We start from the raw sequence: 24944 nt of genomic DNA, 5'->3' as shown, positions 1-24944 counted from the left end.
GTAATCATGTACAAGACACCACTTTGTAGCATCATAAAGAGAACCAGAAGAATTAACTGTTGGAATTGATTTTCACCAGCAGAGAATGATAAAAATGCCCGTTTCCCCTGAGGGGATTAGATTTTACTGTGCCACTAGTTAATATACAACAAAAAGGCTGAACACTTTTCACTAGTGTGTGTGTGTGTGTGTGTGTGTGAGAGAGAGAGAGAGAGAGAGAGAGAGAGAGAGAGAGAGAGAGGGAGGGGGGGGGGCGTGAGGTAGGTGGGTCACCTAAAGTGTCTTGATCTCTTCAACAAAAAATTGTCTTTTGGCAGTGAAATTTTATCACACATCTGAGTGAGGACAGGTAGACTACTTGGAGGAATCAAATAAAGGGGCAAGGAAAAGAATGAGCAAGTCCAATTTTATGAATTTTATGCACTGAAACGCCAAAGAAACTGGTATAGGCATGTGTAATTCAAATACAGAGATATGTGAACAGGCAGAATATGGCACTGCGGTCGGTAACATCTGTATAAGACAAGTGTCTGATGCAGTTGTTAGATCGGTTGCTGGTGCTACAATGGCAGGTTATCAGGATTTAAGTGAGTTTGAACATAGCGTTATAATCAGCACACGAGCGATGGGGCACAGCATCTCCAAGATAGCGATGAAGTGGGGACTTTCCTGTACGGCCATTTAACGAGTGTACTGGGAATATCAGGAACCCAGTAAAACATAAAATCTCCAACTTTTCTGGGGGCTGGAAAAAGATCCTGCATGAATGGAACCAACAACGACTGAAGGGAATCGTTCCACGTGGCAGAAGTGCAACCCTTCTGCAAATTGCTGCAGGGTTCAATGTTGGGCCCTCAACAAATGTCAGTGTGCGAACCAGTCAATGAAACATCATCGATACGGTCATTTCAGAGCCGAAGGCCCTCTCGTGTGCCCTTGATGACTGCATGACACAAAGCTTTATGCCTCTAATGGGCCCTTCAATACCGACATTGGACTGTTGATGACTGGAAACATGTTGCTTAGTCAGACAAGTCTCGTTTCAAATTGTATTTAGCGGATGGACGTGTACGGGTATGGGGACAACCTCATGAGTCGATGGACCCTGCATGTCAGCAGGAGACTGTTCAAGCCGGTGGAGGCTCTGTAATGGTGTGGGTCGTATGCAGTTGGAATGATATGGGATCCCTGATACATCTAGATATGACTGACAGGTGATATGTATGTAAGCATCCTGTCTGATCACCTGCATCCATCCACGTCCATTGTGCATTCCGATGGACTTGGGCAGTTCTGGCAGGACAATGCGACACCCCCACATGTCCAGAATTGCTACGGAGTGGCTCCAGGAATGCTCTTCTGAGTTTAAACACTTCTGCCGGTCCCCAGACTCCCCAGACATGAACATTATGGAGCATATCTCTGATGACTTGCAACATGCTGTTCAGATACGATCTCTACCCCATCGTACTCTCACGGATTTATGGATAGCCCTGTAGGATTCATGGTGTCAGTTCCCTCCAGCACTATTTCAGACATTAGTCGAGTCCATACCATGTCTTGTTGTGGCACTTCTGCGTGCTCACGGGGGCCCTACACGCTATTAAGTAGATGTATCAGTTTCTTTGGCTCTTCAGTGTGGAACATTAATATCTCTAGTTAAATCTTTTCTTGATCTTACAGTTCTGTAACATTTACAGTTATTTTGCAAACTTACAAACCTTAACTAACATCCTGTAAATATGTAACAATGTTATTGCAAATTTGTTTGAAGTTTTGACACAGAATCGAAATATAATTTAAAAGCAGTACAAGACTGCCTAGTCTGAGAACTTCAAGCAAGGAGGAGGCAACTCTCATAATGTTCTTTTGCTAATGACAAACAAAAAATTTTCAAAATATATAGCTCCTGGTGTTTCTCATGATAGATGGGTAATCTGAAACTGTATCATAGTAAAAAACATATATGGTTTGGAGAAAACTCAGGAAAACCCAAACTCTAGTCCTTTGGATTCTTCAACCGGATGTGCTGATTTCAAACAGCAATCTTCTATGCTCCATTATGTCATTGTGAATTTGATAAGCCTTGGGTGAGCTCCATCTACGACAAGCTCTCTAAATGGGTTTGTAGGAAAGGGACACTTCTGCACATAGAAGTGCCTCAGGAATCCTGTCCATTGGTGAAAAGTTTCAGCTTTAGCTTCCTAACAAAATGTGCAAATCGTAACAGACAACATCACTACCTTTTTTGGCAACACATTCAGGATAAAGGAAAAACGTAATCTATGCATTTGATAAACAGTGGATGTTTAAAGTTTACATATATAATTGCCATTTATAACATAAAGCTTTAGTTGTAATTTTGGACAGAGGCAGATCCTTGCCAAAATCCATATATATGGCTTCCTTTTCCAGCTCTTCTGCTTTCCTTCTTAGTTTTTCTCCTCCTCTCATAAAACATGTTTGCTTTCAATTTGTGAAAATAGTTTTAAGTTTTCTAATTCTTCAGTTGAGACTCATTGTCTCTGATTTCCGCCACTTCTCCATTTGTAGGCATTTCACTTTGCCTCTGTATTTGTCACAGGTACTACATGTATCTGTGTGAGTATACTCAAAGGAAATACACTATGTATGAAATATGTCTCTCTGTGTTTTGTAATATGCCTTACGTGTTGGGTAATTCTCTTTGAATAAATTGAACATTGTACTTATGTCCAGTTCATCAGAGAGTATACTTTAGTTGTATCTTCTAACCCATAATAACAATGTCTGTCTGGAAAAAGGGCAATATGCTGCTTGATTTCCAGGGGCTGTTCCCGTGTTTCTCTCTCTTATCAAGAAGGGCATTCCTGGTAGTTCGATGACTAGACACTACATATTGTATCTTACTTTTTGATATGTCATGTGCCATGCATTGCCATCAATGCCTTAAGAAAAACAAAAACTTCTTTCACTGCATCCCATATTTGTACTCAAACTGTGTACTCATAGGTTGCATTGTTAAATCTTGCTTCACGTTCATTTTTCCTAGGCCTTTTTCAGTACATTAGAAGTACAGAAAGGAGACCATATAAATAAGCATCCTGCAAAACTATGCAGTCCAGTAAGTTCAGCACGTAATTGACTAAGCCTTTTTGTTGTGTTTCATATGGGCTGAGCTCTTTCTTTCCCTGTACAACTTTTTTTCAAAGCTCATTTACATTATGACTGAGTTAGTTTTTCTAGTTACCATAGTAAGAGATATCGGATCTGTTCTGTACTTCCATATACTGGTGAAAAAAGAAAAAGATGGACTTAACTTTTTTTCCTGGACCCTTCAAGTATCTTAGCAGTAATTGTTGTCATTGTGTTCTGTTCCTTCCTGAAATCTAATAGCCGTCATTTTACTCTGCATATGAATTTTTTGTTTGCCCTATATGTATCAGTCCACTTTCTTCTCTTCTCTCTTTAAATCCTCAAACAAACAGTATAACATTTAGCACTCGTGTTTCAGTCAGTACTGCAGTAAGACACATTTGGTACTCGTATCTTATATTCCCATACAATATTTATTTTTTTTACCTTCAAATACATATATTTTAAATTGCAGAAACTTATAAAAGAAAAACTTTAAGTTTAAGCAGTAGTTTAAAATAAAATTGCCTTTTGCATGCTGCACATTAGTTTTTCACATTTTACATATTTTGCCTTATTTACAATGCATCTTCAGTGGGTGTCAGATCAGCATCTAATTCATTATCAGTAAGCCAAACAGCTTTCTCCCATACAGAAAACTGGCTGAAAGGCTGCAGTGACCACAACAGAAACTGCAAACTGTCAACCAATTGTCTATATGAGAGAAAGCTGTTTGGATTACAAATAATGAATTAGATGCTGATCTGAAACCCACTGAAGGTGCTTTGCAAATAAAGTGAAACACATCTGGGTGTGCAAGCAAAATTTAAAAAAAAAAATTAATGTGCAGCATGCAAAAGGTGTTTTTCTTTAAAATTACTTCAATTTATACACAACTGCTGCAAAAATGCCCACCACAAGAAATTTGTAACTTACATTTTAAGTTATGTAAACTATGTTCATCAAGTTTATGAACAGATACGCTGGGTGACAGACCCAGTAACTTGTGATGTATACGTTTAAGGATATCAGTGACAATGTATTACTGAAGCAGCTTTTCATTTTCTAATTAATGTTCATACAGTATAATTTTAGGCGCAATTTTTTGTTGCAGTTTGAGTTATTTGTAATGTTTCTGCAGGTTCGAATAGTGTGTATGAGTGATACACACTCATTGACTCCACATATCAGATTTGACATTCCAGATGGAGATATTTTCATACATGCAGGTGATTTTACAAAATGTGGCAGAGAGGAAGAGGTTATTGATTTCAATAATTGGATAGGTAAGCTTAGTTGTTTCCTAATATTATTCCATGATAGTCAATACTAATATGAAAACTGATTTTATTTGTAATATGTAATTTTAGGTCAGCTGCCTCACAAATATAAAATTGTTATTGCGGGAAATCATGAGCTGAGTTTTGATGAAACATTTACACAGTCTCTGAACAGCAGTCCAGGCGACAGAACTTCTCATACAGGTTACAGTGTTGTTGATAAAATTCCAACATTGGGTGTTCCAAAAGAAAACATAACAGAAGCAATAACAACTCCAAATGTGAAAAAATGTTTGACGAACTGCATATATTTACAAGATGAAGAAGTTGTAGTTTACGGATTGAAAATATATGGCACACCATGGTAAGATATTCTTTGTAGTGTTTACACTTCATTTCCACTGTGCATCCTTTAGTAGTGAACTTACTATCCGTGAATTTACTGTTTATGTGGAAATTTACTTGTATAATTGTCATAACAAACAATGTATGCAAAAATATCAGAAGTGTCATATCTCAATGAGGAAATTAAAACTTTCAGCACAGGGCAGGAGCATGGAGAGGAACTCTGGCTCATGTTTAAAAGAATAACTGATCATACATTGGACAGATATGTACCCAGTAGAACAGTTCTTGGTGGGAGCAAACCTCGATGGTATACAGTCACTGTAAAGAAAATTCTAAAGAAACAGAGATTACTGCATAATATGTGTAAAATAAAGCATAGGACTATAGACGCTGAATGAAACACATTTGGCTGTCAATAGAGCAATACGTGATGCCTTCTATGACTACTGTAGCAGAATATTGTCAAGTGACCTTTCACAGAACCCAAGTAAATTCTGGTCATATGTAAATGCTGTAGTGTCCAGCCCCTAGTGAATGATACATGAACTGGAATTGATGGTAGCAAAACAAAGGCTGAAATGCTTAACACTGTTTCCAAATATTCCTTTACAAAGGAAAACCCAAGAGAATTGCCCCAATTTAATCCTTGTAACACTGACAAAATGAATGGGATAAGTATTAATGCCAATGGTGTTGAGAAACAGCTGAAATAATTAAAATTGGACAAAGCTCCGGGGCCCAATGAAATCTCCGTCAGGTTCTACACTGTATTTGTGGTTGAGTTAGCCCTTCTTCTAAATATAAACTATTGTAGATCCCTTGAATAAAAAACCATGCCCAGTAATTGGAAAAAGCACAGGTCACACCCTTCTACAAGAAGGGTAAAAGTGCTCCACAAAATTACCATCCAATATCCTTGACATCAATTTATTGTAGAATCTTAAAGCATATTCTGAGCTCAAACACAATGGGGTATCTTGATTAGAATGACCTCCAAAGTGCCAACCAGCATGAATTCTGACAACATCGATTGCACTTTTCTCACATTGCATATTGAAAGCTTTGGATCAAGGTAGTTAGGTGGATGCAGTATTTCTTGATTTCTGAAAAGCATTTGTCTCATTACCACATCAGTGCTTATTGTCAATAAATTTGATCATATTGGATATTAAGTGAAATTTGTGACTGGATTGAGGACTTTGTGTTAGGGAAGAGACAGCATGTTATCTTGGATGGAGAGTCATCATCAAAGGTAGAAGTAACTTCAGGTATACCCCAGGGAAGGGTGTTGGGAGCCTTGCTGTTCATGTGGCATGTTAATTTATGTTCTGCTATCAATTTGTTCCTCCACAAAAGTTACTGATTCACAAACACGATACTATTTCAACGACAAATCTCAAAACGAATCTTGCGTCCTTTCGGCAAAATAACTGAATTACTGAAACATTTTCCCTCCTACGAACCAACGGAACTTTCAGCTCTTAATTATATTTTACAGCAATTTTTTGTATTACTTATCCATGGTGCGGATGCATGTGACTGCTCCGCACTGGAGCCCATCACTTACTCTCCGCATATAACTTGGTGTTTGACCAATACCACCACTGGGACATTGTTTAATGTTATACAGCATGACAATGCTCCCTATAGAGAAAAGAAACTTTCAGCTTCAAAAACTCAGTGCCAGTGATTAATAGAGAGTATCATTTTGCTGCAGCATAACATGAAAGATAGCAGTGCTCCTTGCACCCCTCTAGTAGAATCTTTTCAACAAATGCAAGAAAAACTTTCTTGAAAATTCAAAAGAGAAAATAGGAACCCTGCATAAATTATGATCTAGAAACAAGAACCCTGCATAAACAAATAATCGGATACCAACTAACAACCCAGCAATGGTTCTGTCTTGAGTTGTTATACTCCAATAGAATAAAAATGTTGTTGTTGTGGTCTTCAGTCTTGAGACTGGGTTGATGCAGCTCTCCATGCTACTCTATCCTGTGCAAGCTTCTTCATCTCCCAGTACCTACTGCAACCTACATCCTTCTGAATCTGCTTAGTGTATTCATCTCTTGGTCTCCCTCTACGATTTTTACCCTCCACGCTGCCCTCCAATGCTAAATTTGTGATCCCTTGATGCCTCAGAACATGTCCCACCAACCGGTCCCTTCTTCTAGTCAAGTTGTGCCACAAACTTCTCTTCTCCCCAATCCTATTCAATACCTCCTCATTAGTTTCGTGATCTACCCACCTTATCTTCAGCATTCTTCTGTAGCACCACATTTCGAAAGCTTCTATTCTCTTCTTGTCCAAACTGGTTATCGTCCATGTTTCACTTCCATACATGGCTACACTCCATACAAATACTTTCAGAAACGACTTCCTGACACTTAAATCTATACTCGATGTTAACAAATTTCTCTTCTTCAGAAACGATTTCCTTGCCATTGCCAGTCTACATTTTATATCCTCTCTACTTCGACCATCATCAGTTATTTTACTCCCTAAATAGCAAAACTCCTTTACTACTTTAAGTGTCTCATTTCCTAATATAATCCCCTCAGCATCACCCGATTTAATTTGACTACATTCCATTATCCTCGTTTTGCTTTTGTTGATGTTCATCTTATATCCTCCTTTCAAGACACTATCCATTCCGTTCAGCTGCTCTTCCAAGTCCTTTACTGCCTCTGACAGAATTACAATGTCATCGGCGAACCTCAAAGTTTTTACTTCTTCTCCATGGATTTTAATGCCTACTCTGAATTTTTTCTTTTGTTTCCTTCACTGCTTGCTCAATATACAGATTGAACAACATCGGGGAGAGGCTACAACCCTGTCTTACTCCCTTCCCAACCACTGCTTCCATTTCATGTCCCTCAACTCTTATACCTGCCATCTGGTTTCTGTACAAATTGTAAATAGCCTTTTGCTCCCTGTATTTTACCCCTGCCACCTTCAGAATTTGAAAGAGAGTATTCCAGTCAACATTGTCAAAAGCTTTCTCTAAGTCTATAAATGCTAGAAACGTAGGTTTGCCTTTCCTTAATCTAGCTTCTAAGATAAGTTGTAGGGTCAGTATTGCCTCACGTGTTCCAACATTTCTACAGAATCCAAACTGATCCTCCCCGAGGTCGGCTTCTACCAGTTTTTCCATTTGTCTGTAAAGAATTCGCATTAGTATTTTGCAGCTGCGACTTATTAAACTGTTAGTTCGATAATTTTCACATCTGTCAATACCTGCTTTCTTTGGGATTGGAATTATTATATTCTTCTTGAAGTCTGAGGGTATTTCGCCTGTCTCATACACCTTGCTCACCAGATGGTAGAGTTTTGTCATGACTGGTTCTCCCAAGGCCATCAGTAGTTCCAATGGAATGTTGTCTACTCCCAGGGCCTTGTTTCGACTCAGGTCTTTCAGTGCTCTGTCAAACTCTTCACGCAGTATTGTATCTCCCATTACATCTTCATCTACATCCTCTTCAATCCAGAATGAGATTTTCACTGTGCACCGGAGGTGTGCGCTGATATGAAACTTCCTGGCAGATTAAAACTGCAAGGTTCACAGGAGAGCTTCTGTAAAGTTTGTAAGGTAGGAGACGAGATACTGGCACAAGTAAAGCTGTGAGGACCGGGCGTGAGTCGTGCTTCGGTAGCTCATATGGTAGAGCACTTGCCCGCGAAAGGCAAAGGTCCCGAGTTCGAGTCTTGGTCGGGCACACAGTTTTAATCTGCCAGGAAGTTTCATATCAGCGCACACTCCAGTGCAGAGTGAAAATCTCATTCTAGAAACATCCCCCAGGCTGTGGCTAAGCCATGTCTCCGCAATATCCTTTCTTTCAGGGGTGTTAGTTCTGCAAGGTTCGCAGGAGAGCTTCTGTAAAGTTTGGAAGGTAGGAGACGAGATACTGGCACAAGTAAAGCTGTGAGGACCGGGCGTGAGTTGTGCTTCGGTAGCTCATATGGTAGAGCACTTGCCCGCGAAAGGCAAAGGTCTCGAGTTCGAGTCTTGGTCGGGCACACAGTTTTAATCTGCCAGGAAGTTTCATCCTCTTCAATTTCCATAATACTGTCCTCAAGTACATCGCCCTTGTATAGACCCTCTATATACTCCTTCCACCTTTCTGCTTTTCCTTCTTTGCTTAGAACTGGGTTTCTATCTGAGCTCTTGATATTCATACAAGTGGCTCTCTTTTCCCCGAAGGTCTCTCTAATTTTCCTGTAGGCAGTATCTATCTTACCCCTAGTGAGATAAGCCTCTACATCCTTACATTTGTCCTCTAGCCATCCCTGAATAGCCATTTTGCACTTCCTGTCGATCTCACTTTTGAGACGTTTGCATCCTTTTTGCCTGCTTCATTTACTTCGTTTTTATATTTCCTCCTTTCATCAATTAAATTCAATATTTCTTCTGTTACCCAAGGATTTCTACCAGCCCTCGTCTTTTTACCCACTTGATCCTCTGCTGCCTTCACTACTTCAACGCCCAGAGCTACCCATTCTTCTTCTACTGTATTTCTTTCCCCCATTCTTGTCAATTGTTCCCTTATGCTCTTCCTGAAACTCTGTACAACCTCTGCTTTAGTCAGTTTATCCAGGTCCCATCTCCTTAAATTCCCACCTTTTTGCAGTTTCTTCAGTTTTAATCTACAGTTCATAACCAATAGATTGTGGTCAGAATTCACATCTGCCCCTGGAAATGTCTTACAATTTAAAACCTGGTTCCTAAATCTCTGTCTTACCATTATATAATCCATGTGAAACCTTCCAGTGTCTCCAGGCCTCTTACATGTATACAACCTTCTTTCATGATTCTTGAACCAAGTGTTAGCTATGATTAAGTTATGCTCTGTGCAAAATTCTACCAGACGGCTTCCTCTTTCATTTCTTACCCCCAATCCATATTCACCTACTATGTTTCCTTCTCTCCCTTTTGCTACTCTCGAATTCCAGTCACCCATGACTATTAAATTTTCATCTCGCTTCACTATCTGAATAATTTCTGTTATCTCATGATACATTTCATCAATTTCTTCATCATCTGCAGAGCTAGTTGGCATATAAACTTGTATTACTGTAGTAGGCATGGGCTTCGTGTCTATCTTGGCCACAATAATGCGTTCACTATGCTCTTTATAGTAGCTTACCCACACTCCAATTTTTTAATTCATTATTAAACCTACTCCTGCATTATTCCTGTTTGATATTGTATTTTTAACCCTGTATTCACCTGACCAAAAGTCTTGTTCCTCCTGCCACTGAACTTCACTAATTCCCACAATATCTAACTTTAACCTATCCATTTCCCTTTTTAAATTTTCTAACCTACCTGCCCAATTAAGGGATCAGACATTCCACGCTCCGATCCCTAGAACGCCAGTTTTCTTTCTCCTGATAGCGACATCCTCTTGAGTAGTCCCCGCCTGGAGATCCGAATGGGGGACTATTTTACCTCTGGAATATTTTACCCAAGAGGATGCCATCATCATTTAACCATACAGTAAAGCTGCATGCTCTCGGGAAAAATTACGGCTGTAGTTTCCCCTTGCTTTCAGCCGTTCACAGTACTAGCACAGCAAGGTCGTTTTGGTTAGTGTTACAAGGCCAGATCACTCAGCCATCCAGACTGTTGCCCCTGCAACTACTGAAAAGGCTGCTGCCCCTCTTCAGGAACCACATGTTTGTCTGGCCTCTCAACAGATACCCCTCCGTTGTGGTTGCACCTATGGTACAGCCATCTGTATCGCTGAGGCACGCAAGCCTCTCCACCAACGGCAAGGTCCATGGTTCATGGGGGGAGGGGGTGGGAATAAAAATATCAAGCGCAATTCACACTCATGTCCCTGCGCCAAAATATTTACAGTTGTTTACAATTTGGTTAATATATGTGACAAGTAGGTAATCAACACTATACAAAAATTAAGAATATCAAAATTCCTTAGTGCATCAGTTAGGTCTGAATAGCGTACAGCTCATCCTGAACATTAATTTTTCTGAATAAACAGGATTATACATTATAAAGGAATATTCACAAAGATGTGTAGATGTTATGGGAATTGGTTATGCAAAAAATTACGATGTTGTCAGTTCTCAAACAGTTAAAGACATTCTTTACTTTTCTGTTTCCTTAGCGTAACATAACTGATGATACTTTTCAACTGTAATAAATGTAACTTTTACCTCTTTCAGGTGTACTTCCAAAAGCTCAGTAATTAAGATACCCCACCTGTTCTTTGTATTGGAACATTGATCAGCGTATGCAAAAGGAATCTTATTGCACATATAACTGCTGCTCTGTACATTGAAGAAATCAAGAAAATGTCAACTTTAATTAAACTGGAACCCTAACTGGTGACCAGCTGACTACCTAACATAATACAGTGTCTCATAACTGTACATCATACAGTATGTTATGATTCAAGTCGTATTCAAATCAGAAAAAAAAACAAGTATTATATATCTACAGCAAACAAAATGACCTGACATAAAGAAACATATGATAAAACTTTTTCTGTAGGTAATGTAAGACAGCCAGACAGTCTGGTATTTGAAGTTGGAAAAACATTTCTAACACAAGGAAATACTAGTTGCTGATTAATTATCTGAAACAAAACCTTTGGAAAGACATGCGTAATTGACATTTCACTTTTCCATACAATGCTTCGAGCAGTGTTCACTCTCACTGACAGCTAGTACTATCACCTAATTTTATTGCTTCTACTTCTGCTGAGGACCTTCGGTGAGTGCAACAGGTGTTGATTGTTGCATAGCGGTCATCACCATGGCCGAAGGTCAGCGACCTGCCCACGTATCATTGCTAAGGCAGCATGGGGTGGCATGCTGAAGCTCAGCCACAGCTTTGTGTGTTGTGGCTGTCAGGTGGCAGTGGGTATGGCCAGATGCTTGGAGGAACTGCATTGTGTCACAGCTCTCTTCCACTATCATTTTGGCAGCTACTCAGACATATAAATGCTACAGACACTGAGTCACAGACAGGCACAACAAAAAGACTGCTATACACTTCAGGTTTTGGCCAAAATACCTTCCTCTGATGTAGAACACACACACACACACACACACACACACACACACACACACACGAACACACGACTGCAACTGAATCCACATTGCAAGGGGCATTGCCAGAACATGATAGGAGTGATGACTGGGTTGTGGTGAGGAGGAGGCTGGGGCTGGGAGGGGGAGGGATTGTAGGGTAGGGGTGGCGGACAGTGAAGTGCTGCCGGGGAGCGCACAGGGATGAGGTGGAGAGAGGGTAGGGCAGTTATGTGCAGTCGGGAGTTTATATGGTGGGCCGGGGAGAGGTGGGAAGGGGGGAGGGGTGGTGGAAAAGGAAAGAAGTAAAGAGACTGGGTGTGATGGTGGAATGAGGGCTGTGGAGTGCTGGAATGGGAACAGGGAGCAGCTGGATGAATGAGGACAATGACTAACGAAGGTTGAACCCAGGAGGATTATGGGAACACAGGATATATTGCAGGGAAAGCTCCCACCTGCGCTATTCAGAAAAGCTGGTGTTGGTGGGAAGGATCCATAAGGCATAGGCTGTGAAGCAGTTATTGAAATGAAGGATGTCATGTTTGGCAGCATGCTCAGCAACAGGGTGGTCCACTTGTTTCTTGGCCACAGTTTGTCAGTGGCCATTCATGCGGACAGACAGCTTGTTGGTTGTCATGCCCACATAGAATGCAGCACAGTGGTTGCAGCTTAGCTTGCAGATCACATGACTGGTTTCAAAGGTAGGTCTGCCTTTGATGGAATAAGTGATGTTTGTGACCGGACCAGGGTGTATACGCCCTGGGACAACCGGGAAATCTGGGAAAAAACCCATGATTTTATTTCATCTGGGAGAAAACTGGGAAAAACCCAGAAATTTTTAGGAATTCCGGGAATTTTCCATTCTTTTAGTTTTCATTTAAATTTTTGTAATTTTGACTGCAGTCTACCATCTAAAAACTTATCCTGACCTTATAAAACTACCTGCAGACAAAATCTCCATCACTTTTGTGGTGAACTGCAAGATTACCTGGCAGAAGGACTCCACCAGTGTCTGATACATCCACATACCAACCTTGCCTCAATGACCCCATTCCATAGAATCCAGTAGGATCTCCAATCACTCCTCAAATCCGTAGGCCTATCCCAGAACCTCTGGCAGGGTCCATCTCTCTGCTCACTCCTACCACTCCCGCACTCCTACTTCTACATGACACAAGTCCATAAACCCAACCACCCAGGATGCCACATTGTGGCCGGTTACTGTGCCCCCACAGACAGAATAACCAGTCTCAGGACTGAAGACCACAACAACAACAAACAGACAGAATCTCTGCTCTCTTAGACCAACACCTTTAACCTATTACCCAGTACCTAACCTCCTATATAAAAGATACCAACCATTTCCTCCATCGACTCTCCACAGTTCCTTCCCTTTACCACATTATGCCCTGCTCGTCACTGTTGATGCCACGTCCCTTTACACGAACATCTCTAATGCCCATGGCCTTACTGCTATTAAATACTATCTTTCCCGACACCCAACAGATTCCAAACCAACAACCTCCTTCCTAGTCGCCATGATCATCTATATCCTCACCCACAATTACTTCTCCTTTGAAGGCATTACATACAAACAGATATGGGGTACGGCATGGGCATCCAAATGGCACCATCCTATGCCAAACTATTTGTGGGCCATCTAGAGGAAACCTTCCTAAACCCCTCACCTGGTTCAGATTCATTGGTGACATCTTTGCGATATGGAGTGAAGGTTAGGGTATCTTATCCACATTCCTCCAGAACCTCAACAACTTCTTCTCCATTTGCTTCACCTGGTCCTGCTCAACACAACAAGCCACCTTCCAAGATGTTGACCTCCACTTCAAAGATGGCTACATCAATACCTCCATACATATCAAACCTACTAACCACCAGCAATACCTCCACTTCGACAGCTGCCACCCATTCCATACCAAGAAGTCCCTTCCATACATCCTAGCCACCCATGGTCATCGCATCTGCAGTAACAAGCTATCCCTCTTGAAATACCCGAGTGTCTCACTGAAGCCTGCTCAGACCGTAATTATCCTCCAAACCTTGTACAAAAACAAATATCCTGTGCCTTATCTTTCCAGTCTCCCACCAACTCCCAAGGTCTCACTGTCCGGCCACAGAGGAGCATACCCCTTTGTAACTCAGTACCACCCAGGACTGGAGAAAGTGAATTACATTCTCCACCATGGTTTTGACTACATCTCATTGTGCCCTGAAATGAGAAATGCCCTGCCCACTATCATTCTCACCCGTCCTACAGTGGTATTCCGCCATCCACTGAACCTACACAATATACTTGTCCATCCCTACACAACCCCTACTCCCAACCCCTTGCCTCATGGCTCATACCCCTGTAACAGACCTACATGCAAGACCTGTCCCATACATCCTCCCACCACCACCTGGTCACAAACATCACTTATCCCATAAAACGCGGACCTACCTGTGAAACCAGGCATGTGATCTACAATCTAAGCCGCAACTACTGTGCTGCATTCTATGTGGGCATGACAACCAATAAGCTGTCCATCTGCCAAGAAATAAGTGGACCACCCTGTTGCATATCACACTGCCAAACATGACATCCTTCATTTCAATGACTGCTTCACAGCCTGTGCCATATAGATCCTTCCCATCAACACCAGATTTTCTGAAACGCACAAGTGGAAACTTTCCCTGCAATACATCCTGTGTTCCCGTAACCCTCATGGCCTCAACCTTCGTCAGTCATTGTCCTCACCCATCCAGCCCCTCCCTTCCCTGTTCCCATTCCAGAACTACACAACCCTCATTCCACCATCACACCCAGTCTTTTTACTTCTTTCCTCTTCCACTACCCCCTTCCCCTTCCCACCTCTCCTCTGCCCTCCATCTAACCTCTTGACTGCACATAGCTGCCCTACCCTCTCTCCACCTTGTCCCCGTGTGCTTCCCAGCAGCAGTTCACTGGCCGCCACCCATATCGTACTATCCCTCCCCCTTCCCGTCCCAGCCTCCCAGCCTCCTCTTTAACCCCACCCAGTTGCCACTCCCATCATGCACTGCACTGCACTGCACTGGTGCTGCTCCTCACAGCGTGGCTTCAGTTTCCAGAGACTGCAGTTTGTGTGTGTGTGTGTGTGTGTGTGTGTGTGTGTGTGTGTGTGTGTGTGTGTGGTCTATTTTTGATGAAGCCTTACTGGCTGAAAGCTTATTTGTGACAGTCTTTTTTGTTGTGCATATCTGCGACTCAGCATCTCAATTGTATGGTGAGAGGCAACTTTGCTTTTCATAATATTGTTACATTCCATCTTGGGTTTACCATTGTTTGACTTTGACAGTTCTGTTATTTATGACTGCCACTCAGTCTTTTTGTGGCTGTACAGCATGCATAAATGCATCATTATCAATCTCCTTGCACTGCCTCTTCCACCGTACACCTTTTTCTGTTGTCGTCAGTTTTTGACTGGTTTGATGCAGTGTGCCATGAATTCCTCTCCTGTGCCAACTTTTTCATCTCAGAGTAGCACTTGCAACCTGTATTCTCAATTATTTGCCAGATGGCTCTGAGCACTATGGGACTCAACTGCTGAGGTCATTAGTCCCCTAGAACTTAGAACTAGTTAAACCTAACTAACCTAAGGACATCACAAACATCCATGCCCGAGGCAGGATTCGAACCTGCGACCGTAGCGGTCTTGCGGTTCCAGACTGCAGCGCCTTTAACCGCACGGCCACTTCGGCCGGCTTTTGCCAGATGTATTCCAATATCTCTCTTCCTTTACAGCTCCCTTTTGTAGCACCAAATTTATTCCCTGGTGTCTTAACAGATGTTGTACCATATTATCCCTTCTTCTTGTTAGTGTTTTCCATGCATTCTTTTCCTTGCTATTTCTGTGGAGAAGCTCCTCATTTCTTACGTTATCAGTCCATGCAATATTGATGTCCTTGTTTATGTTCAAATGACAATATTCCACTTCAACTCTGCCTATGCTCATTAGCTCCTTTCTGAGCACACTCAGTTGACCTTGGCCGTTTGCTTTCATTTTGTCTCTTTTTGTGTTTCTGCCAGTAAATTGACAAGCCATAATTATCTTGCACATCTTCATGGTAGTAATCATGCCTTCTCTTGTTTCTTTCACTTGTGTTTCCTCTTGACTCTTGTTGCTTCTTCTCTCTTGTGCTTTGTGCAAATCTTCATCATGCTTGATCCACATTATCAGTTATCGTGCTAGGGAGACAAATACAAATGTGCGGTAGCCATTGCATGACCCTGCATATGGGAGCTTTATGTGTAGGACACACTTTGTTACAAAATGAAAATGACCATGTGCCTAATACGAGCAGCAGGTAACTCTTATACTTCTCAAATATTACAGCTGTTCAGTTGGAAGATGGGAAATAGTTCTTTGAAATATTGACAGTACAAGTCAGATTACTTTTTTTATTGTCCCTTTAACACATAACACATTTCCACTTCATGGAAGTCTCTTCATTTACGTTATGTCTACATGTTCCTCCATGAAAGTTACTGATTCACAAACACAATACTGTATCAACCACAAATATCAAAACTAATCCTGCATTCCTTTCCATGAAATAACTGAATTACTCATACACTTTTCTCCTGTGAATCCGTGTAATTATAGTGTCTAGCAAATTCTTCCCGCTAGTTGCTGATGATATGACTGCATGCGACTGCTCCGTGCAGAAGCCTATCATCAACTCTCCACACATTAACTTGCTGTATGACCAGTATTGCTGGGTCAGTGTTGACGTTATACAACAAGAAAATGCTCCTTCCAGAGAAAAGGTGCGCTCAGCTTCAAAAATTCCAGAAGCCAGTGATAAGTAAGAAGTGCAATATTGCTACTCATAATATCAAAGGTAGCAGTATTCCTTACAATGATCTCCATGAAAATTTCTGACATTACATGCTATACAATCCATATGATGCCTTATTTTGATAAGAGAAAACAGTGTTGAAGACCTCTTTTTTATATTGGTTTAGTATCCTGAAATTGAGCTTTCAACTTAGTTCTTAAAGGTAGAAGTTAGTCTGCAGTGTCTTTTATTTGAAATAGATCATAATAGACAGTCTGATATTTTCAACTTTAATTCTAAAATAGAGTTAATGGAAAATTTCTTCCAGTCACACAAAATTACTTTTCCACACAAAATAGCTTTTTTCAGATAGGTAGCTGTTTGTTACATAAGTGGATTTCAGTATTATCTCACATTACCAATGAAGGAAGTATGGACGTTAGTTGACAACAATTACAGGACTGTAGAGTCTTTTAAATTGCAGTAAAATAATGTTGCACTTTTATTTGTCTGAGTAAGTCAGGGCAGTGCTTGTTGCATCATTTTAAAACCTTCATGTTATTTGACTCTTACTGTTTGACACAACACTTTGACCTTTTCAGTCCTATGCCCTAAGCAGTTTCACAAGACATTCAGGGCCTTATTTCTTTATCACACTACAGGTTTCTTTCATTTTATGCTGTCAACTTACTGATCACTCTTTCACCATTAGATTTCAATCAACTCATTGTATTTTGCTCAAGGGCCAAAATGCATTTGCATCTTCTTTTTCAAAAGGACTTGTGAGAAGCAATAGAAAGTATATCTGTGCTATCAGAATCAGCATACACAGAATAAGAGGTTGGTGTATCATCTGATGCTAATGAAGATAGACTGAGATACACAGGGTATATACGTGGATGAAGAAAAAAAAATTCCCGGATTTTTCCCAGATTTCCCAGTTAAAAATACACTTTTCTCTTGGGTGGGAATACACTTTTTCCGTATTAAGTGACAGTATACTTTCCCTAGGAACTGTATAACTTATAAATCCTTTGAGTGGTTATGGTACTATACACTGGCATAGAATTTTCTGGCCTTTAAAAAATGAAACTCAGGAGGTGGGGTGGGTGGGGGAAACACCTTTTGGAAAGATCTTTGATGTCCAGCAACATGTATGCTGCATATTTTCGTATTATAAGGTCGAATTCCACCAAACACCACATGTTGCTTTCCAAAGCATTGAAATTGAGGTTGCAATGCACTTCTGTAAGCCAGTCATAGCTCATGTCACGTGAGCTCGCCAACCAATGACAGTGGATATTCAGAGCATAGGACATATGATGTAGTCACCCGATAGCAACATCACTGCTAAGTAGTGTGAGCACACAAATAGGAAAAGTTAATGGTTTAAATTAATATACATAGTGTTGCTACAAGAAAAGCAAAGCTTTCACATATAATATTGGTCTTGAAGATTAATAAGCTGCAAGAGAAGCTAAGCTTTTACATATAATGTTGATCTTTTCTGCACATGTTACGCTTTAAGATACATCACACAAATGTGCCAGTAAAATTTTTAATAACGACGTAAGTGTCTGAATTTCTGGGCTCTAAACGCTTCTAAATGGCTCGTCCTCAAAGAGTTGATTTTTAAATGAGAATCTAACGCTCTGTGACTTAAGAAAATCATCGCACATTCTTGCACATAGTTCATCTTGTGTAAAAGGAAGTTCACTTTGAAAGTAACACTTTACAAACCACCATTTGCAATATTTTCCCACGACCTGTTAGAAATAGGTTCGTTTCAGCAGTTGCCAGAGAGCGCCAGATAACAGGCGTCACCGCGCTTGCACAGCTACGATGGTGTAGGAAGCCTGTTTGTTCATACGTGTAAAACATTAAAAGATCTTACATTATCTCATAAAAGAGACAAGAGCATCGGTATTTTGTGAACCATACCGAAATGCATAATTTGGCTTAAAGTGCACATTCGTATTTCCAGTCACATAGGGTAGCCATGTGGTATGAACCGTCTTGCCGCAGTTCACATGGCTCCCCCTGTTGGAGGTTTTAGTCCTTCCTTGGGCATGGATGTTTGTTTTGTCCTTAGCATAAGTTAGATTAAGTAGTGTGTAAGCCTAGGGACTGATGACTGCAGCAGTTTGGTCCCATAGAACTTACCACAAATTAATTAATCTCGTGTCCAGATTCCCAGTGAAGTAGGTCTTGACCTGATTTTAAGAATTTCTGTGTGGTTTTCAGGATGTAGATTTTCCTGGCATACCAGTACTTTATTATTTCATGTTTGGTTCTTTATTACGGTATAGTGCCATACATGCTAGAAAATGAAAACGTGCACTTGAAATGTAGCGAGCAGTTGAAACTAGCCAATAGTGTGGCACTAAACACTTTACTTCAAATACATTGACTGTCTCAGTGGAAAAGATTAATAAAATCCAAATTTATTTAGTACACCGACAAAAATGATGTCATTGTTCTCCAAGGTGATTAATGCTTGACTGTCAAAAAGGTGGAAATAAAATAAAATCTGAAACTAATAACATATTTTAGCCTTCCATAATTATATGAATGTATCTTAATTCATTTGATAGCTCCTTGACACAGAAATTTGTTTTGTTTTCATTTGATGTGAGAGCAGTAAACAAAGAGGAATCAGTAAAATCACTAAACGTAAACACGGGTCACATGGAGAGTACTCACCTCCCCACTGCAACTCAGACTGCTCTGCGCATCAGCCCCAGATGTATGATATTTTCGAACCAGAGCAGTACTAGATACTACCACGAGTGTTTCAGAGAGGACGTAAAAAATTTTTAATAAGTCGACTTTCCAAAAATATGTTCATTTGGAGCTTTCTGAAGAATCTGATAAATAAAAGATATATGCTTGAGGAAATGTAAGACATGTTATTTGATCTTAAAGTGTGCCACCAAAGTGCAGTGCCACACCTCTTCACACAGCATTCTTCTATAGCACCTCACTATAGCTCTGTGAATTCAAATGTGTATATTTTGTAATGGATGCCATCAAACTATATTCAGGGTAGTGGAAATTAAAATGTCCCTGCTCCCAGTCAGCTGGTCTGACACCCTGCCCCTCAAACAATTAATACTGGATGGGATTATTTGTCAACGCAGAACAAGAACTTTTAAGAAAATTTGCACTCTTTATTGCCTATTTGCTAATAACTTGCTATTTTGTGTGACATAAAATTAAATATGGGATACATAAAACAAGTGAAGACAAGAGACAAGTAAGACAGTACACGTTTCGTCAAGCCTTAGCTCCTAGCTTCAGCTTGCTACAGCTTTACATCGCATGCTTTCCTTTCTGTGAAAGAATCTATTATCTCATCAAAGTTCGTCAAATGCTTTGATACATGCAAAATCAATATGTCTTTGTCTAATACTGAAAAAGCTGCTAATACAAACAGTACCCAAGATTGGTGTGGTTTCTCGATTTGATTACGTCTATTTTGTCACTGTCTGCAAGATAAAATGAAATAGGCCTTTCTAATATTGCAGCAATTGTAATATACACCAAATAAATGAAACTGTTTGGGCACAATTAATGAAGAACCAATATCAAGTGCCTGTTAGGCTTACTACAAGCAGAAAACTATGTTAGGAAATAGTTCCACAGTTCATTCATACGCTCCAGTTTCTCAAGCATGAGATTGAAAAGTAGTATTACGCAATTTTTATATAACTTTGGAATCGTCGTATTCTTCCATAATTTGTTTGATGTCCCCATTTTTCCTCCTTCCTCGTTCTAACAAACAATCTTCTCACCACTAATTCTGTAACTGTTTACGCCAGTGTCAAAACATATTCTCCGGTTAACTTCATTAAACCTGTCACAATCACTGGTTTAGTTGTTGTTGTTGTTGTTGTTGTTGTTGTTGTTGTTGTCTTCAGTCCTGAGACTGGTTTGATGCAGCTCTCCATGCTACTCTATCCTGTGCAAGCTTCTTCATCTCCCAGTACCTACTGCAACCTACATCCTTCTGAATCTGCTTAGTGTATTGATCTCTTGGTCTCCCTCTACGATTTTTACCCTCCACACTGCCCTCCAATGCTAAATTTGTGATCCCTTGATGCCTCAGAACATGTCCCACCAACCGGTCCCTTCTTCTAGTCAAGTTGTGCCACAAACTTCTCTTCTCCCCAATCCTATTCAATACCTCCTCATTAGTTACGTGATCTACCCACCTTATCTTCAGCATTCTTCTGTAGCACCACATTTCGAAAGCTTCTATTCTCTTCTTGTCCAAACTGGTTATCGTCCATGTTTCACTTCCATACATGGCTACACTCCATACAAATACTTTCAGAAACGACTTCCTGACACTTAAATCTATACTCGATGTTAACAAATTTCTCTTCTTCAGAAACGATTTCCTTGCCATTGCCAGTCTACATTTTATATCCTCTCTACTTCGACCATCATCAGTTATTTTACTCCCCAAATAGCAAAACTCCTTTACTACTTTAAGTGTCTCATTTCCTAATATAATCCCCTCAGCATTACCAGATTTAATTTGACTACATTCCATTATCCTCGTTTTGCTTTTGTTGATGTTCATCTTATATCCTCCTTTCAAGACACTGTCCATTCCGTTCAACTGCTCTTCCAAGTCCTTTGTTGTCTCTGACAGAATTACAATGTCATCGGCGAACCTCAAAGTTTTTACTTCTTCTCCATGAATTTTAATACCTACTCCGAATTTTTCTTTTGTTTCCTTTACTGCTTGCTCAATATACAGATTGAATAACATCGGGGAGAGGCTACAACCCTGTCTCACTCCTTTCCCAACCACTGCTTCCCTTTCATGCCCCTCGACTCTTATAACTGCCATCTGGTTTCTGTACAAATTGTAAATAGCCTTTCGCTCCTTGTATTTTACCCCTGCCACCTTCAGAATTTGAAAGAGAGTATTCCAGTTAACGTTGTCAAAAGCTTTCTCTAAGTCTATAAATGCTAGAAACGTAGGTTTGCCTTTTCTTAATCATTCTTCTAAGATAAGTTGTAAGGTTAGTATTGCCTCACATGTTCCAACATTTCTACAGAATCCAAACTGATCTTCCCCGAGGTCCACTTCCACCAGTTTTTCCATTTGTCTATAAAGAATTCGCGTTAGTATTTTGCAGCTGTGACTTATTACACTGATGGTTTGGTAATTTTCACATCTGTCAACACCTGCTTTCTTTGGGATTGGAATTATTATATTCTTCTTGAAGTCTGAGGGTATTTCGCCTGTCTCATACATCTTGCTCACCAGATGGTAGAGTTTTGTCATGATTGGCTCTCCCAAGGCCATCAGTAGTTCTAATGGAATGTTGTCTACTCCCGGGGCCTTGTTTCGACTCAGGTCTTTCAGTGCTCTGTCAAACTCTTCACGCAGTATCTTATCTCCCATTTCATCTTCATCTACATCCTCTTCCATTTCCATAATATTGTCCTCAAGTACATCGCCCTTGTATAAACCCTCTATATACTCCTTCCACCTTTCTGCCTTCCCTTCTTTGCTTAGAACTGGGTTTCCATCTGAGCTCTTGATGTTCATACAAGTTGTTCTCTTATCTCCAAAGGTCTCTTTAATTTTCCTGTAGGCAGTATCTATCTTACCCCTAGTGAGATAAGCCTCTACATCTTTACATTTGTCCTCTAGCCAGCCCTGCTTAGCCATTTTGCACTTCCTGTTGATCTCATTTTTGAGACGTTTGTATTCCTTTTTGCCTGCTTCATTTACTGCATTTTTATATTTTCTCCTTTCATCAATTAAATTCAATATTTCTTCTGTTACCCAAGGATTTCTATTAGCCCTCGTCTTTTTACCTACTTGATCGTCTGCTGCCTTCACTACTTCATCCCTCAGAGCTACCCATTCTTCTTCTACTGTATTTCTTTCCCCCATTCCTGTCAATTGTTCCCTTATGCTCTCCCTGAAACTCTCTACAACCTCTGGTTCTTTCAGTTTATCCAGGTCCCATCTCCTTAAATTCCCACCTTTTTGCAGTTTCTTCAGTTTCAATCTGCAGTTCATAACCAATAGATTGTGGTCAGAATCCACATCTGCCCCTGGAATGTCTTACAATTTAAAACCTGGTTCCTAAATCTCTGTCTTACCATTATATAATCTATCTGATACCTTTTAGTATCTCCAGGATTCTTCCAGGTATACAACCTTCTTTTATGATTCTTGAACCAAGTGTTAGCTATGATTAAGTTATGCTCTGTGCAAAATTCTACAAGGCGGCTTCCTCTTTCATTTCTTACCACCAATCCATATTCACCTACTATGTTTCCTTCTCTCCCTTTTCCTACTGACGAATTCCAGTCACCCATGACTATTAAATTTTCGTCTCCCTTCACTATCTGAATAATTTCTTTTATCTCGTCATACATTTCGTCAATTTCTTCGTCATCTGCAGAGCTAGTTGGCATATAAACTTGTACTACTGTAGTAGGTGTGGGCTTCGTATCTATCTTGGCCACAATAATGCGTTCACTAAGCTGTTTGTAGTAGCTTACCCGCGTTCGTGTTTTCCTATTCATTATTAAACCTACTCCTGCATTACCCCTATTTGACTTTGTGTTTATAACCCTGTAGTCACCTGACCAAAAGTCTTGTTCCTCCTGCCACCGAACTTCACTAATTCCCACTATATCTAACTTTAACCTATCCATTTCCCTTTTTAAATTTTCTAACCTACCTGCCCGATTAAGGGATATGACATTCCACACTCCGATCCGTAGAATGCCAGTTTTCTTTCTCCTGATAACGACGTCCTCTTGAGTAGTCCCCGCCCGGAGATCAGAATGGGGGACTATTTTACCTCCGGAATATTTTACCCAAGAGGACGCCATCATCATTTAATCATACAGTAAAGCTGCATGTCCTCGTTACTACTTACACATGTATAAATTAGAGTTTTTAAGAAAGTTTTTATGACAGCATAAAGTTTTGCGTATACCTTGTTACCACAGGCAGTGGTTTTTTTTATTTGTGTGTGTTCTTTACAGCTGTTTTGCTTTCAGAGTCTCTTGTCTTCAACCGCATAGAACTTAATGTAGAGAAATCTTTAACTCAATATTTTATACAATTGGGATCATTGTGACTGACTTTGATATTAATTAATTCTTTGTGCTAGGTTGCATGTGCACACGTGTAAGGATTGTCGTTACTAAGAATGCAGTTCTTAAAGTTCACTGTGGAACGATGTGTATACTGGTGTGCCGTCAGCTGTCTGGGTGCATGAACTGACGGAAGGAAATTGGAAGCACAGCAACATCCCCTCCTCTCTCTCTCTCTCTCTCTCTCTCTCTCTCTCTCTCTCTCTCTCTCTTTGTGCAGAACGCACAATGCACCCACCTTCGTAGCTGCTCTCCATTGTAGCGATCTGGCCAAAAATGTTTTGTCAAAATTTCATTTCCTTGGATACACTGAGGAGATAATACGTTTTCTTTCATGCCTGTTATTCCTGTTAGTCGTTTATTTCCATTCTGGTATCCTCAACCTATGGATTTTGCTGGTAATTATAACAATGCTGATCATTCACCAAAACCATTGAACCACGTAAACAAGCAGCGATTGGCATTCACCCGTTCAGTTTTCTTCCACTCAGCCCCATCACCTTTTACTGCCTGAAAGTTTATTTCTAGATGTGACGGGGGTTCCCCTGGCAGAGACCTCATGTACAGTATGCACGCATTCAAAAATCAACTTATAATCCATTCAGAAATCAACTTAGAATGTGTTCAAAAATGTTCAAAAACCTCTGAAATTGCCACCTGGGCAAATATCCCAGTTGCCCCCCACCTTCCCCCCCTCCCCGGCCCCCTAGATCCAGGCCAGTTGTGCATGTGTGAATTGGGCAGCTTGAGCGCGTCAGTAAATTTTTTCTGGGTTGTATCTGGCTGCTTGCTTATACAGCTAGCAGACACTTCTGTAGTCAGAAGCAGGATAAGGTACTACTCATATGCAACTCAACTGTGCATGCGCAAGAGCCTGCTCGCAACTGCTCAAATGAATGTAAACAGTTGTGACGTCATGATCATCAGAGACATTTAGTTGTTATGAAGCATTGCATAGTCTTCCTAAAGCCTTTGACATATTTAGCTCTTGACAGATGCTTATATGAGCACTGTGTTTTGTTTTTGTATATTGCACATTTCCTTTGCAACCTAAGTTTCGTTTTAGTTTTCTTTCTCTTTTTCATCTTTTATTGCTGCAGTATTATTCTGCAGTAGTGGGATACAGTAATGTCCTTTGTTAGAGTATTGGTTCTTACCAGTCAAAATTACAAAAATTTAACCTAAAGCTAA

General features: G+C 40.4%; 1 protein-coding gene across 5 annotated transcripts in view; it reads left to right on the top strand.

Moving 5' to 3' along the window:
• Window positions 1-24944, top strand: part of LOC126260211 (metallophosphoesterase domain-containing protein 1) — an 83633-nt gene that overhangs the window by 27367 nt on the left and 31322 nt on the right. For all 5 annotated transcript variants that reach the window (XM_049957508.1, XM_049957507.1, XM_049957505.1 and 2 more), the window contains 2 exons: window positions 4256-4400; window positions 4485-4758. In XM_049957508.1, the coding sequence (XP_049813465.1) occupies window positions 4271-4400; window positions 4485-4758 (404 nt within the window). In that variant the 5' untranslated portion in view covers window positions 4256-4270. The remainder of the gene's footprint in view (window positions 1-4255; window positions 4401-4484; window positions 4759-24944) is intronic.

This window comes from Schistocerca nitens, chromosome 5, assembly GCF_023898315.1.
Source record: "Schistocerca nitens isolate TAMUIC-IGC-003100 chromosome 5, iqSchNite1.1, whole genome shotgun sequence".
Classification (NCBI taxonomy): domain Eukaryota; kingdom Metazoa; phylum Arthropoda; class Insecta; order Orthoptera; family Acrididae; genus Schistocerca; species Schistocerca nitens.
This window is presented reverse-complemented; position numbering and strand designations above follow the sequence as displayed.